The sequence below is a fragment of the Achroia grisella genome, unplaced genomic scaffold, assembly GCF_030625045.1.
Source record: "Achroia grisella isolate CSIRO2021 unplaced genomic scaffold, CSIRO_AGI_Agris_v1 utg509, whole genome shotgun sequence".
Taxonomy (NCBI): domain Eukaryota; kingdom Metazoa; phylum Arthropoda; class Insecta; order Lepidoptera; family Pyralidae; genus Achroia; species Achroia grisella.
The window spans coordinates 1281849-1301230 of NW_026712902.1; the positions used below are offsets into that span (position 1 = coordinate 1281849).

Sequence of the window (19382 nt, forward strand, 5' to 3'; positions counted from 1 at the left end):
TTTTAATTCCTCCAAGGATCTCAAGTTTTTTGTGTAATAATCTACCATATAACGTAGGGATTTGTGTGATTCTTTTCCTAATGCATCAAAACTAAATAAACATTTAATATGATTGTTTATTAATATAACTTTATTATTGAATCTATCACAAAGAATATTCCATGCTAAATCATAATTGCTAGAGGTGAAATTGATGGACTTAATAACAATACTTGCACTACCCTCTAGTGACGAACGCAAGTAATGAAATTTATTGATTTTCGGGATGGAATCGTTGTTGTGAATGAGAGATTCGAAGGTATCTCTGTATTCTAGCCATTTCAGGTTATTTCCGTCAAAGGAGGGTAGCTTGATGGTCGGAAGTCTAATATTACACATGCTGTACTCATTGTTAGTTTTTATAGAATTATCTGAGCCTTGAGAGGGAGGTCTATCGGATTTACAAGCTGACTCCAAGATGTCCTGTGCTATCGCGATTGATTTACAGAATGAGCTTTCGATAGTGTCGCGTTCCTCTAATTGAGGGGATATATTGTCAGACGTGAGAAGCTCAATTTTATTTTGTATGTCGTCAAAAGAAGAGAATAATTCCTGTAACCGAGATAATTTTAACTGAAGCTCGTTTATTTGTAGCTTTGCTAATGTTTTTGGATCGACAAGTTTTACAATGTCTATATATTTTTGAAATATAGTAATTCTAGCTTTTATATTACTTCGTAGTTGTGTATATTCTTTTAACTCCTTGCCGTCTGCCATTATAAATTGTAAATTTAGCAGATTTGCAAAAAAAAATGGGCGATTGGAGAGTTAGCAAAACACAAACAAAAAAAAACAAATAATAATAAATGAACTTAAAAAGAAAATAGATGTAAATTTCAAACCGTAAGTCACTAAGTATGAGTGCACTGGCAAATACTCAGATATGATGCAAGCGAAGTCAAACGGCCGCGTCAGCACTCATCCAACAGCGCGGCAGGTGGCGCAGGGAATTTGTCAACAATATCAGGTAGTTCGTCTTACTGCGCCCATACAATGATTGTCGCCGATTACAAAAACCTTTTGATGGCGTCGATAACCACAAATTTCGTTCAATGCACACAATAGGCCGGTAATTGCGTAGTTGATTATTGCAATTTCTTATTTTTCAAATCTCCGTCAGCTCGTCGCGTCGTAATTGTTTATTTAGATGCTTGATTGAATATTAAAACCTTCGTCAGCCTGCACCGAGTCCAGAATATCACGTCGGGGTCACCAAATGTTAAAGTTGATATCGATGCGAAATAAAAATACAGCGCTTTGTAGAAAGGTGTGTAATGGAATAAAATGATGGATGCAATTACAGAGATCGCAATATGCACGTAACACAGAAACTAGACGACGCGCGCCCCGCTCCCCGCCTCACCGCATCAGGAACCAGTTATTATTTATATTGTATTACGGTGAGGCGTTAACAAGGGTGTAAATTTAGGGTTGTAAAATACTAATATATAAAATTTTCGTGTCACAATGTTAATTACCATACTCCTCCATAACGGCTTGACTGATTTTTATGAAATTTTATATACATATTCTGTAGGTCTCAGATTCGGCTACTATCTATTTTTCATACCCGTAAGTGATAAGGGTTGTCCGCCTCTAACATTTTTTTTTATTTTATGGACATTTTGTTTTTTAATAAAGTGGAATTAAAAATACATACAACCCAACAAACAAAACCAAAATAAGCTCTGATCATGGATCTGTTTGGATTAATGGCGATCTCCCACCGTGCGTTTTTCCAGATTTTTTTTTTGCCACGCGTATCCACATAATCATAAGTAATTTTTCCAGCAATGATATTTCCCAATCGATACGATATTGAAACCTTCAAGAAAAGAGCTTATTCCCTCTTAAAAGGCCAGCCAACGCACATGCAATTCTGATGTTGATGGTGCTCCTGGGCGGCAGTAATCACTTACCATCAGATGAGCCGGAAGCTCGTTTGTACCCTGTGCTATAACAAAAATCTCTAAAAATATTGACTACATCCACACATAGCTATATACGGCTATATTTACAAGTATCAGCAAAGTCCTTTCAATTGCGCGGCCCTGTTAGTGACAGGCTTGGACGGAGGCTGTGTGCCGCATATGTATATCGGACCTCGGGATCAACATCGAGAGCTCACCTCTCCTCTCCTTTGTACAGCGGCAGGCATTGTTTGCAAAGCTACCTGCACAACTCACCTTACTGTACAATCGCCGTGGTGGAAGTTACTAACTGATAAATTATTATATACACTCTGATCGCCGTACCAATGTAACGTTAAATGTCAAACTTGCTTTGATTTCCACGATACAGACATAGCATAGTGTGGAGCCATAGTTACAATAATAATAATAATAATAATAAGTACACACACACTCACACATACACACAAGCGCACACACACATACACACACTCTGCACTTCCTTGGTTTCGGTCCGTAAGTGTGGAGAAAACCAGCAAAAACTGAGATAAAATAAATAATAATAATCTTCAGGACAATTCACACAGCGCCATCCAGACCCAAGTTAAGCTAGCTAAAGCTTGTGTTATGGGCACTAGATAACTGATACACATACATAGATATTTTTTTATGTAAATACATACATATTATACATAGAAAACACTCAGACCGATACAAACAATCATACACATTAATACAAATGTTTGTGCCGTGCGAGGAATCGAACCTGCGACCATCGGTCGTAAAGCGATGTGCTAGACCGCTAGACCACCGAGGTCGTCAAATGTTAAACAATGTTACTTAAGTTAAGTTTTAAGAAATAAATGTTATTCTTAATCTTGTTAGAGTTACTAGTTTAAATGTAATAGAAATAATCGTTAATAAAAAATGAAGAAATATTGCAAAGGGTTAAAGAAAAGAGACAGATCATAAATATAATTGAGAATAAGCGGGAATAATGTTGGGACATTTAATACGATATGAACAACTTATGAATAATATTATAGAAGGAAAAATATAGTAAAGAGAGGAAAGTAAAGACTAAGACACAGCTATCGTATATCAAGCTAATCTGCTTGATATACGAAGTATTAAAAAGAAGGAAAAAGTTGAAAAGACTCCAACTTTTTCCAAAAAAGATTGATAGAAGATCGTGGAAAATGGCAAGAGCTCAACCGACAAGAGTGCGGATTTTAAGTTATGAATGAATTAAGAAATAATCTTATAGTAAAGAGCGGAAAGGAAAGACTAAGACACAGCTATCGTATATCAAGCTAATCTGCTTGATATACGAAGTATTAAAAAGAAGGAAAAAGTTGAAAAGACTCCAACTTTTTCCAAAAAAGATTGATAGAAGATCGTGGAAAATGGCAAGAGCTCAACCGACAAGAGTGCGGATTTTAAGTTATGAATGAATTAAGAAATAATCTTATAGTAAAGAGCGGAAAGGAAAGATTAAGACACAGCTATCGTATATCAAGCTAATCTGCTTGATATACGAAGTATTAAAAAGAAGGAAAAAGTTGAAAAGACTCCAACTTTTTCCAAAAAAGATTGATAGAAGATCGTGGAAAATGGCAAGAGCTCAACCGACAAGAGTGCGGATTTTAAGTTATGAATGAATTAAGAAATAATCTTATAGTAAAGAGCGGAAAGGAAAGACTAAGACACAGCTATCGTATATCAAGCTAATCTGCTTGATATACGAAGTATTAAAAAGGAGGAAAAAGTTGAAGACTCCAACTTTTTCCCAAAAAGATGGATGGAAGATCGTGAAAAATGGCAAGAGTTCCACCGACAAGAGCGCGGATTTTAAGTTATGAATGAATTAAGAAATAATCTTATAGTAAAGAGCGGAAAGGAAAGACTAAGACACAGCTATCGTATATCAAGCTAATCTGTTTGACATACGAAGTATTAAAAAGAAGGAAAAAGTTGAAAAGACTACAACTTTTTCCTAAAAAGATGGATGGAAGATCGTGGAAAATGGCAAGAGTTCCACCGACAAGAGCGCGGATTTTAAGTTATGAATGAATTAAGAAATATTTGTTCAAATAAACTCAATGTACTTTTGAATAGTCACATTTTTCATTCTACAATTATTCGATTTTACCAACTTTGACCGCGTCATTTGTTCACCGGGGTAAAATTAGTCCTTCCAGTAGTAACTGAAGCCTAGACTTTGTACGATGTCGTCTCGTCATTAAAGCTAGCTGTGGGGATCATGTCAAATAATTCTTCAGAACACAGTCCGTTGTATATTCGGTAGAACACACAAGACTGAAGACGTCCACTGCTGAACAAAGGCATGCAAAGTCTCGCGTCAAGCTTGACGCTTGCTGGTTCGATACCGCTTGAGAGATTAGGGTCATCGACAATTTGGATTAGATAATTAAAATTAATATTAAGAATCATAGTAGGCAGTCCACACCCTAGTAAATATATAAATAGCCATAATATTCTAAAGCAAACGCTTATGACTTGGACCCAATTAATATCCGAGAGCTAACCATCCCTTTGTTCCTACAGCAAAACGGAATTCCGTCTCTATACAGAACGTAACGACCAATAGACGTTTTTTTTTAATTTCTTTGAGTGACTATAGTTTATAATTACTTATTTATTATTTATTGCATTATTTAAAATAATGTACAATTGGCGAGCTTAATGACATATGACATTCTCTACCTGCTAACCATTGGGTAAAAACAGAAAGCGGTTGAAGGGCAGTAATGGGAAAAGGCATACTACCTTACCTTTTTTTTTATAACACAGGGGACAAACGAGCATGCGGCTCACCTGATGGTAAGTGATTACCGCCGCCCATGAGCACCCGCAACACCAGTGGAATTGCAAGTACGTTGTCGGCCTTTTAAAAAGGAATAAGCTCTTTTCTTGAAGGTTTCAATATCGTATCGGTTCGGAAATACCATTGCTGGAAGGTGATTCCACAATGTGGTTGTGCGAGGCAAAAAGTTTCTAGAAAACCGTACTGTGGAAGACCGCCATTCATCCAGATGATCAGGATGGTATTTCAGTTTCTGGCGGGTGGTACGGTAAAACCTAACTTAGGTATATACATATGTCAATAGTAATATACTTACATAATATATACGTACTTAAATACTTGCTATAATAGGTACTATATATATACAAACATACAACACACACAATTACGTAGAAGAAAATTATATGAGCTAATGTCATCAGAGAGAGTCATGCCTTGTTTTTCACTCTGCTGGTGCCCCGCTAACGTTAATACAGTTTACGTTAGTGCAGGGGGCTGTTTACATCATTCCATTATCTTACTAATATTATAAATGCGGAAGTTTGTGAGTATGGTTGGATGGTGGGATGTTTATTACCATTTCACGCTAGACCAACTGGGCTCGCGTGAAATGGTAACAAACAATTACAATTAATTTGATTTGATATGGATGACTAACTAGTCAAATCAAATCAAAAATAATTCATGTAGGACATTTTAGCCGTGTATGAACATCCAGTTTTTTGTATTATTATTTTTTCCTACCGTCCGGTTCCAAATACAAATTCAATTGAGAAGAACTGGCAGAGAACTCAATTGTATTTCTTTTTTTTTAAGCCAGTTTATTTACGTTATGTACATATAGGTGTCTATGTCTAACAATAAATGAAAATCCCGTGCATTAACAACTATTGCCAGGCACTTTTGAAAAAAATAGATGTAATATTTCACGCCACTGCATCATATAATTTCAGAGCCATATATCAGTCATCAGACCGGAATATAATAATTACATACATATCTCATTGCTCTTTCAATTGGATACATTAATTAAGCTGAAATCAATTATGTTTGATCAACGATTCCGATATGTTTGATCAACGATCATAGAGCAACGAACCGTGTTTGTCGATGGCAAGTGGCCGGTAATGAATGCGTAGCCACTCGAAGCAGAATTCAACATGCCATGTTGTTTGAATGTTGAGTGCTTTTCAAGCTGTCATAAAAAGGTTTTCGAATCCATTTTTTATGTTTAGTACTGATATCTTATTAATATTATTAGTTATATGACTGCCTCAATGATCTAGCGCAGTGATTCCCAAAGTGGTCTATATTGACCCTCAGGGGCCTATGACAACTGCAAGGGGTCTACGAGAGCGGTCATCTTGTTGTTTTTACTTTATGTTTTTAACACTAAACTTTACTCCAGTTAGAAATTTACAAAAAATCAATACCATGGGGGATCTACCCAAAACCGAAAAATGTAGGATCCTCTGATCTAGCGGTTTATCTCACCACTTTACTTACGATGTTCGCGGGCTCCATTTCTCGGGCAGTACAGAATATTTGTATTCATGAGTATAATTTTTTGTATTGGTCTCTGGCTGTTTATATGTATATTATGTAAGAACAAAAAAATAGCTATGTATAATCTTAATATCAGTTACCTAGTACCCATAACACAAGATCTAAGCAGGGCTTGTGTTAAGGGTAGACAGCGCTGTGAGCGCTTGGGACTAGATGGCGCTATGTAAATTGTCCAGGAATGATTATTAACAAAATAGGATTATTTGTATTCATAAGCGTATTTTTCTTTTTTTTCTCGAACTATTCTAATGTTACTGGGCGCAGTTGACATTTATAACTCCACTGATAGGGGCGAGTGCAGATGGTACTCTAAACCCACGGGGGGACTTAAGGAGCGGCAGAGGACTAACCTTTTTTTTTGTTTTTATGTGTGGAAAATCTTCAAAAGACCGTCACCCCGCCGGACGGAGCGCGGGGTAGTGTGTGAGACTTGTACTCACCAAAAACCACACGGTGTACCTATGAGCGCCAATGCTGGAGCCAGGGGATTTGCATGTGCATTTCGACCCCAGCTCCGACGGCGACGACCCGCCCTGTAGATGTTGTAGGGCAGGCCCCATCTCGTTACGGTTAGGGCGCCCTATTTCGCCCTACTCCATTGTGGAGAGTCCAACCCCTGACTGAGGAATATGACTTTAGTCTGAGGTCACTGCTGGGGTCACGACTAAGGCCTTTATAATTTCGATTCCCGATTGAATTGGATCGATCGGAGAGGTCAATGTCTGTGTTTGTATATGTATATTATAAACAAGTGTTCCGCCTAGTCATTTCTCGGGTATTAATAACTGTATTTGAGAGATTGTATACACTGACATAGGCCCAAGTTAGCGACCCCGGACCGGAAAACGAAGCGTGGTCTCCAGCAAGCTGGACCGACGATTTCGTCAAGATCGCTGGAAGGCGTTGGATGCAAGTAGCGCAAATCCTGCGCGTGGAAATATTTGGGGGAGATCTTTGTTCAGCAGTGGAGATCATCCGGGCTGAGCTAATGATACACTGACAGCGTATGTCATTCTGGACTATGTCCAGAATGACATAAGCTGCCAATGTATACAAATTGGGTCACTGTCCCCATTACTAACAAACTCCTTCCCTCCACTGATTTATACGTAATTTACAGTACATTCATCCTGCTGACTATATTCTCCCAATGTATGGGCGAAGTGAAGGTACCAACGCTAGCCTGGAAGAAAGATCAAGGTGTTACTATCAACTGGTTTCCACTTTTCAAGCTATTTCCTGTAAGTATTATTTCATTAAATCTTTATTTACAAGGCTAATTTTAAAATGTAAACTTTTAAAGCTAATTAAAAAGAAGCAGAGGCTTAGAAGGCAGGCAGGCTTCTGCCCAAACAACCAAAACTTCCATACACATTAGTATGGAAAATTCGAGAGTGTGTTTGTCTATTTATCTGACTGTCTGAATGGATTTCAATGAAATTTTGCGAATGTATCACGAAGTCGGATACAGACTATTTGGGCGTGAGGATCTCAGGGTTTGGAGTGAGTTAAGAGGACTATTACAAAATGATGCCGCTCAACTTTAGGTTTAATCGCATGAATGAAACCTAAAGTTAACGTGTAGCGCAATCGGTGTGGATTTAGTATGAACCATTCTATTTGGCGTGAGGATGTCAGGGTATAGAAAGCTATTTTATTGTATAAAATACACAAAACTTAATACGACCAAATTTCATGTGTCTTAACTAACTAACTATCCTATTGGTACAGTTGACATATTTATAAAATAGCGAGCGGATGGGCAGCCGCTAGTGCCCTGGTTTGGTTGGCCTGTTCCTATAGTGGTGGCATTGTTTGTAGTGATTGTCACACTATCTATTATCTCGAAAACCAATAGGGGTGAATGTCCGTGCAAACGAAACGTGGATAACGGGTATGATTTCATAGTTTTCTTCACCAGGTGCTACTAACAATTATGATAATGTGGGTAATATGCGGCATCCTGACAGCGACGGATGTCTTCCCCCACGGTCACCCGGTCAGGACCGACCTGAAGGTGAACATCATCGAAGACGCGCCGTGGTTCCGGATACCGTACCCTGGTGAGTCACGTGCAAGTAGACTGATATTATACTCTTGATCTTATTCATATTATAAATGCGACAGTTTGTGAGTATGGAATTTTGATTGATTTGATTTTGAAACGAATTTTGATGAAACTTTACAGTAATATAGCTTATACATAAGAGTAACATGGAGTATATCTGTTGATGTAAATAAAGTAATGCAGGATATACTTTTTATTGAAATTTAAGTCGGGTGAAATCGCGGAGACAGCTAATAATATTATAAACGAGAAAGTTTGTGAGTATGGATGTTTGTTACTCTTTCACGCAAAAACTACTGAACGGATTTTGATGAAACTTCACAGTAATATAGCTTATGTATCAGAGTAACACATAGGCTATATTTTTTATTGAAATTTAACGTGGACGTGGTACATAATAAAAAAATTAAAACATTACTGATATATCATTTATACATTTAGTTGCACCAGATGAAGAATAATTTTAATTTAAAGAAATTAAATGAACTAGTTCAAAAGGCGGTCTTGCATGGGCGGTATTGCTAAGCAAAAACTTCCAGATAGCTATTTGGTAAAATGAAAAGATATAAGAAAGAGTAGATGGTGCACGTAAGAATAAAAGAAACATCTGCTTAATAGTACAAATATCAATTAAAAGAGTGGAGGAAAGAAAGGAACTAAGAAGAAGGGAGAAGTAGATTGAAGAAAAGATAAATAAAGTTAGCACTAAAATTTTGTATTCGTTTTTCTGTACTATAATATTATTATCATATACAATTCAAATCAACAAGGACTGCCTCGTTGGTCGAGCGGTTTAACACACCGCTTTACCCGATGGTCGCTGGTTCGATTCCGCGCGATGCAAACATTTGTATTCATGAGTATGATTGTTTGTATCGGTCTGGGTGTTTTCTATGTGTAATATGTGTATTTACGAAAAAAAATCTATGTATTTGTATCAGTTATCAAGTACTCATAACACAAGCTTTAGTCTTAACTTGGGTCTAGATGTCACTGTGTGAATTGTCCTGTAATTATTATTATTATCATGTATAAAGATGTACTTTAAGTATATATTTGTATCGGGTGTTTTATATGTAATATGTATCTATTTACAAAAAAATATCTAAGTATTTATATTAGCTGTCTAGTAGACATAACACAAGCTCCGCCTAGTGTGGGACAAGATGGCGCTGTGTGAATTGTCCAAAATATTTTTTTTTTAATAGTACAAGTTACACAATGTAAGTATAGGTACAATGTAAGTATTATAAAATTCCATATGTACTCGTATTTCCTTCTGGAATTCACCCTTTTCAAATATATGACGTGGTTCATGCAACTAATATGGGTCAAGGGTCACTTATATCGATACTTCATCAAAGATTGACCAAATGACTAAGTTTCCTGTCTGTTTCGGATTCGAATGTTCGACCCGACCGAATGACAATTGATCCATGAAGAGTTCACTGCCGAATACCATCCCTTTGGAACTTAATATAATGGAATTCTTCCTGTCTGGATGACTGAGTGTATAACTTTATACATGGCTATATTTGTAGTAAAGAAATAACTTTAGACAATTTATACATACTCCAAGTCAAAGTCAAAATTATTTATTCATATAGGATCTTTCGGACTTTCGTGTTATCTATACATATAAATAAAATTGGAGTGTCTGTTTGTAATATTGAAATAACCGTTTTTTACTACATGCATATGAATATAAATACGGTACATACACCAAAAGAGCTTATTCCTTTTTAAAAGGCCGACAACGTACTTGCAATTCCCCTGGTGTAGCGGGTGCTCATGGGCGGCGGTAATCACTTACCATCAGGTGAGCCGCATGTTCGTTTGTCTCCTGTGTTATAAAAAAAAAAATTATTTTAATTTGAGATAATTATTAATTTTTTAATGTTATAATTCGGTAATAAGTGATATTGAATTTTTGCCGTAAATTGTACGTCAGTTCAAAGTTACATCGTCCATTCGATCCCGACATATCAGACTCTGAGCAGCCGGACTGTAATAGTTTTGCAATTGTTAAAGGTCAATGGGGTGTTCCGACTGTGAGCGTGGCGGGAGTGCTGGGCATGCTGGCCGGGGTGCTGGCCTGCACTGTGGAGTCCATCAGCTACTACCCAACCACGGCCAGGATGTGTGGTCAGTACTATTATAGAATAAACATACCGTCATGACTGACAAACTTTTTTAAACAGAACTCTTTCTTTTAATATGGAACGAAATAGAAAAGATATAATCATTATGGTACCCCATAATGATTATATCTTTTCTATTTTGTTGTGTTATATATATAGTTTCAATATTATTGTTGAAAAATAGTATAATAATAATAATAACTTTAATTTTTAATTTCCCTACCTTTTGCAATATTTTTCTTTCCAGCTCCGCTCCTATTGGTCGTAGTCTAATGTTATCTAGCTTAAAGCCTTCCTTGACAAATGGACTATCCAATACAAAAAGTATTTTTAAATTAGAACCAGTAGTTACTGAGGTTAGCGCGTTCAAACAAACAAACAAACTCTTTAGCTTTATAATATTAGTGTAGATAAGATATCACTTGTCTAGTACACATAACACAAGCTATTCGCTTGGACCTAGATAGCGCTGTGTGAATGCTTCTGTAATATATATATATACACGTGGTAACTTACCATAGTAATATAATATTACATAGTAATACAGAAAATGCTATCTTAACACATATATATGTCGCAGAATCAACAAAGAGGCTCAATTGATTAACTTCCCCTAGAATAGCACCATCTATTATCGTTATCGGAAACGTCAAGCAGTTTGCTTGGGTGAGGTCGGTACAGGGTACGGTACAGGGTCGGTACAAGCAGTTTTGACAAGAATTACGAAACGTCACTAGTAGTAGTAGTGGTATATTTTATCCACAAGTGGATAGGCAAAGGTACGAGACCATACAGCCTAATCTTCAGTAGTATTTCCATGAAATTCAAAAATTCTTCAAGGCGATATCGCCAAGTCTTTTCATTAATTATAAGACCATGTATGTGTCCATAATTGAAATGTTTATAATTCTCCGATAGTTGCTGTAATGAAGTCGTAAATTGGTTTAAAAGTTGCAGTGCATTTGAATAGTTCTTGAAGCGATGGCGGAATAATCTTATATAGTTCTTGAAGCTTAGCAATGAGCAAAATTCTGTTTAAATTGATGGGCGGCAATCAAAAAATATATGTTCTAATGCGAAACGTCACTTTTGAATCGGGGGTGAGCGCGAGAGGTTGTTCTGCACTCTGTACCGAACTTGCCGCGTTTCCCTGAGTAATCCGTTTGCATCTGGCTGATTGTTGGTGATTTTATTATTTTGTTATCGGGAGTGAGTGAATAGACGATTATACTTTAAATTAAGACTATTATTTCTTGCCTACCACCATACATATATATATGTACATTGTCACATGAACGAGCCCTTAACCCTTCGAACGTTTTGACACAGTTCTGTGCACCCCTCTTAGACTGTATTACCGTCTCGTCACAGATCTGTGCCGACAAAACCGTGAAATCTTTTTAACCAATTTAGTCCTTATTTAAAACGCAATAAGATTGAAACGCATTTGAAAAAATACAGCTGACGCGCGCATACCGCGTCTTGCGACAGACAGACAGAGATGTCTGTCTGTCGCAGCGACCAAAAGTGATTCGAAAGGTATTTGGAATTCTCTATGTTTTATAGTTTGTACTGTGACAAAGCACTATAGTTTACATAAGATACTTGTCGTGCATAGGCCTAGTTGCCCAACATGGGTTCTGATAACGAAGTATCCCAAATAGACCTTCGTTATATATATAAAACCTATAAATAAGCTTGTTAATTAAAGATGAACATTGCTAAATTGTTTTCATTATTGACAGAAGATTGCTCATTAAATCGCAAACTCATTAAATTGGAAAACTGTGTTATTTGTCTGTACAGTATTGTAATCCTATTAAAATTATAAGTACTAACGTTTAAATTGATTGATATAGTTATACGGTAATTATATAGTTTTCATACGAATCATTTCTTAGTATATAAAGGTATTTAAACAATAGAAATAGAAATAGAAATAATCTTTATTCAAATAAACTCATTACAAGCACTTTTAAATAGTCATATTTTGATTCTACCACTCATTCGGAATGCAGATTCATCACAAGAAGAACGAGCAAGAAACTTGTGTGTTGCTCTTTTTAATATATGTTTTTTTTATATAAATAATTACAGTATAACAAGTAAGAGGCATGCGATAATCAACATAGAAATCGCTACGTACTCATTATTAGTGTAATTAGATAATATTGTCAGTGCTATGGATTTAAAGTTTTTCTATAAAAACATTATTATCGTTAAGGAATTCATCAATTTTATAGTAAGCTTTTTTGCAAAGGAACTGTTTTATTTGACATTTAAATCTTTTTTCTGGCAGATTTATAACAGACAATGTATGCATTATGACTAGATCCTCACTGGACACTGCATATTGAATAAATAAACATACAGTGAAATTATGCGTTAGCTTCACAGCAATATGCAAACTTCACCAAGCTCAAGAGGAAACGCCACTACACATCATATGTGGTTGTAGCCCACTCATGTATAAACGTAATATCTCCTTTGGAAAGTATACACTCTATCCTGAGGAGACCAAAACCATCGCTTTTATGAAAATTTTTCAATTCTTGTCCCTGACGGATCTAGGCGTTACTCGGGTGACGAACTTTAAAAAAAAGGGCGTGCACAATAGGTCGCAGTGTTACAAGTCTTAGCACCTGACAGTAACACAAAAAAAAAGGTATTTACCTCTTGAGGCATAGAAGAGTAATTTAGGCTACTTTTATTTTAAAAAAATAGAGTTGCATTCCACGTGGACGAAGTCGCGTGAACAGCTAGTTGTTGAATAAACTTTTAAATCACCTTTTTTAATGATGGTTTATATGATTTGTCTCAAAGAAATCATTATTTTACTTTCTTGTTGCATATAGCTGCACCCCCGCCGCCACTCCACGCCATCAACCGAGGACTTGGTACCGAAGGTCTGGGGACGGTTCTAGCTGGTCTCTGGGGGTCTGGCAATGGAACCAACACGTTCGGAGAGAACGTTGGAGCTATTGGCGTGACCAAGGTATGTTCACTTGGTCTCGAACTGTCGAGAGCGTTGTGATGTAGTAGATTATTAATTATACTGAAGACGTCGTAAGTTCAAATCTGATCGAGTCAAAGAATATGTGTAATTATATAATAACTGGTTCGATGTCAGGTGAAGAAAGTCTTACAGTAGTACACACTATCCTAATGGGGTGCAGATCAGGCCTTGGCTCCCTTGGCTTGGCTTTTGTCCTGGCATCAGTTACGGGAGCAACACAAGAAGCCGAAAGGTTATATGTGATAGTTTAAGCAGGAGTTCGAAGATGAGGTTGAGTATAAGCACGAGTATGTATGTATATATATATATATAAAACATCTATTAAAAAGAGCAACACACAAGTTTCTTGCTCATTCTTCTTGTGATGAATCTGCATCCCGAATGATTGGTAGAATCAAAATATGACTATACAAAAGTTCTTGTAATGAGTTTATTTGAATGAAGATTATTTCTTTCCTTCTTTCTTCTTTATTATGAGTATAAGTGTGAGTAGAGTATGAGTTTGAGCCTGAACATTACACAGATAAGATAACAACAACTACAAAGATTACGTATAAGTATGGTTTTATATGTAGCAAAATAATGATCAGGTGGGTTCCCGGCGGGTGGTGCAGTGGGCGGCCGGGCTGATGGTGGTGCAGGGCGTGGTGGGGAAACTGGGCGCCGTGTTCATCATCATACCGCAGCCCATAGTGGGCGGACTGTTCTGCGTCATGTTCGGAATGATATCCGCATTCGGTAATAATAATTACATACATTTATTTGTTAAACAGTAGGTGTGCTATGCACACACCAATACATATTATTAATTCAAGAGATTAAATTACATCGCGTTGCACAGCGCACCTACTACACGTCCCTCCCCAGTCAGATATACGATGTAGTCCCGTATTGTCGTATTACAATCATGATAAAATGTCCTGTGTTATTATTTTGTAAAGATTATGACACCACACCAGAACACGCAATATATATATGAATAGGAGGACCTTATATTCATAATACATTAAGTGATATCATAGACCTGCGAAAAAAACAAACTATTATTCAGTAGGTCTCAAAACAGGTTTTATATCCAAACTTTTTTTCTACAATTCTTTTTTTATTTTTTTATTATGTGACATTAAAAAATACATACAACCATAAATTTTCACCCTTCTATCACCAATCCATATTTTTTAATAGAGATATTAATTTATATGGCAAAACAACGTTTGCCGGGTCAGCTAGTATAAAGTTATTTACTAACTGTGTAGCTGTGACGTGGTCGAGTGGAATGAGTAGTCATGCTCACTAAAATGTCCAGACATGTGGCGGCGTGGTGGGCCGGGTCATTGGGCTCCCTATAATATGGTCGAGCGCAGTGATGGCTGGCTCATCCGTCATACTCGTGAACGAGTGCTGCTTGTAGGGACTGGTCTGCTCTTATCACTACGACTGATTTAGTCTTATTGTGTTTTTATAATTGAGCCTAAATAAATTAGTGCTGGTTGGTAGTTTGTATTCACACGTTTCGACTTATAAAATGTGAACTTACAAGGATTGTTTAAAAGAGCAACACACAAGTTTCTTGCTTATTCTTCTTGTGATGAGACAGCTTTCCGAATAAGCGGTAGATTTTAAAAAAATGTTGACTATTCAAAAGTGCTTAAATTAAGTTTATTTGAATAAATGATTTTCTATTCTATTCTATTCTAACACAATATGGATGTAATCCGAATTAAACAAATAAATTAATTAATCAATTACAGGCCTATCAGCATTACAATACGTGAACCTGAATAGCTCCAGGAACCTGTACATCATCGGGTTCAGCCTGTTCTTCCCGTTGGTGCTCACGCGGTGGATGTCCGCACACAGCGGCGTCATCAACACGGGAGTCGAAGCTGTGGACGCCGTGCTGCAAGTACTACTCTCCACCTCTATACTGGTGGGGGGACTGGTAGGGTGCTTACTGGACAACTTGATACCAGGTAAGTACTATATATTAAGTTCGTAGTTTTCGTCACTTAACATTGAAATAGAAATAATAGAATAGGACGGTACAGAACAGAACAGAATAGGATAGGATGGAATGAGGAGATAAAAACCATCGCTTCTAAGAATATCCTTTAATTCTTGTCTCTGACGGGTCTACGTAGCGAACTCTAAAAAAGGTAAGCATAATAGATCTATGTAGATCGTAGTTAACAACGGACAATATCCCAAACGCCCCAATAAAAAAAATAAGATGGAATAAATATCACAGGATAGAATAAAATAGAACAGAACGGAGCAGAGCATTGCAGAGCAGAACAGAAAATTGTAAAATAAATAAAAACTTTCTACAATAACTAAATAAAAACTCTATGAAATTTTGTCCATAAAATAGAACAATTTATATATAGACGATACACACTTGCGAAATTTTCTTTAAACAAGTTTGTAACTGAATAACTTGATTTTGACCAAAAATGGATTCTAATCGAACAATCTAAGACTGATCTAATTAGAATGATTGAAAATGAATATTACATAAACTCATACGTTGTCATTTAAAACGACTAAGATCAATTTGAATTGAATCTTGTGAGCTAAGAATAATAATCTCAGGACAATTCACACAGTGCCATCTAGTCCCAATTTAAACTACCTAAAGCTTGTGTTACTGGTACTAGATAACTGATAAATTCATTTTTTTCGTAAATACATATTATATATACAAAACACCCAGACTGACACAAACAATCATACTCATGAATACAAATGCTTACGCCGTGTGAGGAATCGAACCCGCGACCATCAAGTAAGGCTGTGTGCTAAACCGCTAGACCACCGAGACCGCCAATAATCCTGATTAGTCCAAATTCTATTCTTTCTTTTTATTTTATTTTTTTGCGTTTTTTTTTGTTAGATTGTATTGTATTTTTTTTACATTGTTGAAAAGCACTGAATATGTTTTTTTCTTTCTTTCGTCTTCTTCCCTCTTAGAACATCATTAACATGTGTATACAGGGACTGATGAAGAGCGTGGTCTGGCAGCGTGGGCGAAGCAGATGTCGCTGGAAGCTGGCGGCGCCTGCGACCAAGGCGATACCTATGACTTCCCTGTTGGCATGCATCTCATACGCAGGTATGTGTAGTACGCATAGAAATAATCTTCAGTTAAATAAAATAATATGTTAAGTTTCTTTGAATAAATATTTCCGGCCATCTTGAGCTTCTTGGCTTAACATTATCTTCCAGGCTAAATTTCGGGGGATATATTCCTCTCTTACGACAAGTGCCCTCGTTCACCCCTTCGATCGATCCCCTGTCCACCTCTTAGATCGATTCCCAGTCCACCCATCCGATCGATCCCTCGTCCAATTCAAACGGGGATCGAAATTATAATGGCCTGAGCTGAGGTTCTAACCCCTAGCGGTGATCAGACTAAGGTCGTATCCGTGAGGCGGAAGTTGGCCTTCAGCCGCTCCATAAGTCCTTCCGCGGGTTTGGATTGCCATTTACACTCGCCCCCTATCGTCCGGTGAAGCTGTAAAGGCCAGCTTCGGACAACAGGTTAAGGGTAGTCCGAAAAAAGGGGGAATTATTGAATGTGGAGCTAAAACGACATCCAAAGAATTAGGCATTCTCTCCAGGGTTAAGAGATACATATCGCCGACAGCTTTCTATAGCTTCTAACACTATACCATGCACAGGTCCGGTCTTGCATGAAAGATTGTTTCATCTTCTGGGATGGATCTGCTCAGTACCAACTTCATACTTTAACCTAGATTCACAGACTGGCTAGGAGACTCATTGGGGACGAATCACTCGTGGCAAAGTGGCTAAGAGGTAGAGAAAATCTTAGCTATCCACATAAAGTAGCGTGTCTATCGGTATTCCTGTGTTATGGGTATAAGACAACATTTTTAAATATGCGAATACATCATTACATAGTATATAAGTCGCTAACGCTGTCTGTCCGTCATAATGTATGCTTAAATTTTGAAACTACGCAACGGATTTTGAAGCGATTTATTTTAATAGATAGAGTGATTCAAGAGGAATATTTATATATATAATACATGTACACCCTCGCGAAGCCGGGGCGAATAGCTAGTATATTATATACACAGAAGATCTATACAAACAATTATACTCATAAATTGGCACTGTGCAAGGAATCGAATCCGCGACCAACGGATGTAAGGCTTTATGCTAAACCGCTAGACCACTAAGGCATTCAAAGATGTTAGAACGACCTCCACATAGTACCCTGGAATCCATCCATTTCAGATTATTAATTTGCTTGAACAATAATGTTTTTGAAGAAAACATTCCTTTCGCGTTGCGAGTAAAGTGAATTGTACTCTATTTTGTACCCAATAAATTCTTATTTTGCAGATGGAAATGGACAAGTTATCTCCCATTCATGCCGACATACGAAGCTGGCAAGTTCACGGCTCTCTTCCACACGAAGAAAGAGAGCTGATATTATCATCATAGACATTTATATCTGGTTTTTTAGGAGGAGAGTGTGAAAATGCAACCGATCATTGTAAATTTGAATTGAAATAAAATTATTTTTTAAACATGAACAGTGTTTCACATGTCCTTTAATTATATACTAGTAGCGTATCTATACATATAAATAAAATTGGAGTGTCTGTTTGTAATATAGAAAAAAACATTTTTTACTACATGCGTATGAATATAAATACGGTATATACACCAAAATAACATATTTTACAATTTTTGTCTGTCTTTTGTTCCGGCTAATCTCTGAAATGGCTGGACTGATTTTGACGGGACTTTATTTGGCAGGAAGCTGATGTAATAATGAGTAACTTAGGCTAGTTTTATTTTAGAAAAATAAAGTTAAATTCCATGCGGTCAAAGTCGCGGGAACAGCTAGTCTATATATACACATATACATATACATATATATATATATGTAATTGAATTGCTGTTCGTTAGTCTTGAACTGTTTTGGCTAATTTTACTCTTGATATATTCGTGGAAATCCAAGGGAAGGTTTAAACGGTGATAAAATATGAAGAAATTACATGTAAAGTAGTAAAAACAACAATTTTATTTTCCCATACAAACTGTCAAACGAATGTCAAATGAATTTCTGAACGCACCCTGCGTTCAGAAATTCATTGCGTAACTACACTTCAAAAAACCTTTAACATATTTAATTTTGAGGCGGAACGGAGTCCGCGTTTTCATCTAGTTAATTAATAAAATACATCGATAGAGAATATCTTTATTCATAACAACTGAAATACATTTCAGGCTACAAGTAATTACGTGCAGCTAGTATACATATATATGTAATATAAATATATATAACTCAAAGGTGACTGACGTAGTGATCTATCAACGCACAGCCCAAACCACTGGACGGATCGTGCTGAAATTTGGCATGCAGGTAGATGTTATGACGTAGGCATCTGCTAAGAAAGGATTTTGATTAATTCTACCCCCAAAGGGATAAAATAGGGGATGAAAGTTTATATGAAACTTTGCCAATTTTAAACCGATCGGGCTGAGACTTTGCATGCATAAAGCTACTATGACGTAGGCATCTCCTAAGATAGGATTTTGATAAATTCTACCACTAAGGGAATAAATTAACGCGAGCGAAGCCGCGGGCAAAAGCTAGTTTTACTATTATATATGAAGCGTAAACACTTTTTATATGCAGCGTATCAATTAGTTAACAGACTAACTGGTAACATAGTATACTGACGTAGGAAATGATTCACAATTCTATACATAGATACGTTACGTACAACTTTTATAAATATTCTAAAAATATAACATACGATTCTATACGTAACTCAAA

General features: G+C 36.7%; 1 protein-coding gene across 1 annotated transcript in view; it reads left to right on the forward strand.

Moving 5' to 3' along the window:
• Positions 1-18079, forward strand: part of LOC131846314 (solute carrier family 23 member 2) — a 45251-nt gene extending 27172 nt beyond the window's left edge. Inside the window, exons 7-14 of the mRNA XM_059195588.1 lie at positions 7463-7583; positions 8264-8405; positions 10442-10555; positions 13407-13546; positions 14158-14305; positions 15319-15540; positions 16562-16679; positions 17936-18079. Coding sequence (XP_059051571.1) covers positions 7463-7583; positions 8264-8405; positions 10442-10555; positions 13407-13546; positions 14158-14305; positions 15319-15540; positions 16562-16679; positions 17936-18023 — 1093 coding nt within the window. The 3' untranslated portion in view covers positions 18024-18079. The remainder of the gene's footprint in view (positions 1-7462; positions 7584-8263; positions 8406-10441; positions 10556-13406; positions 13547-14157; positions 14306-15318; positions 15541-16561; positions 16680-17935) is intronic.
• The last annotated feature ends 1303 nt before the right edge of the window (positions 18080-19382 follow it).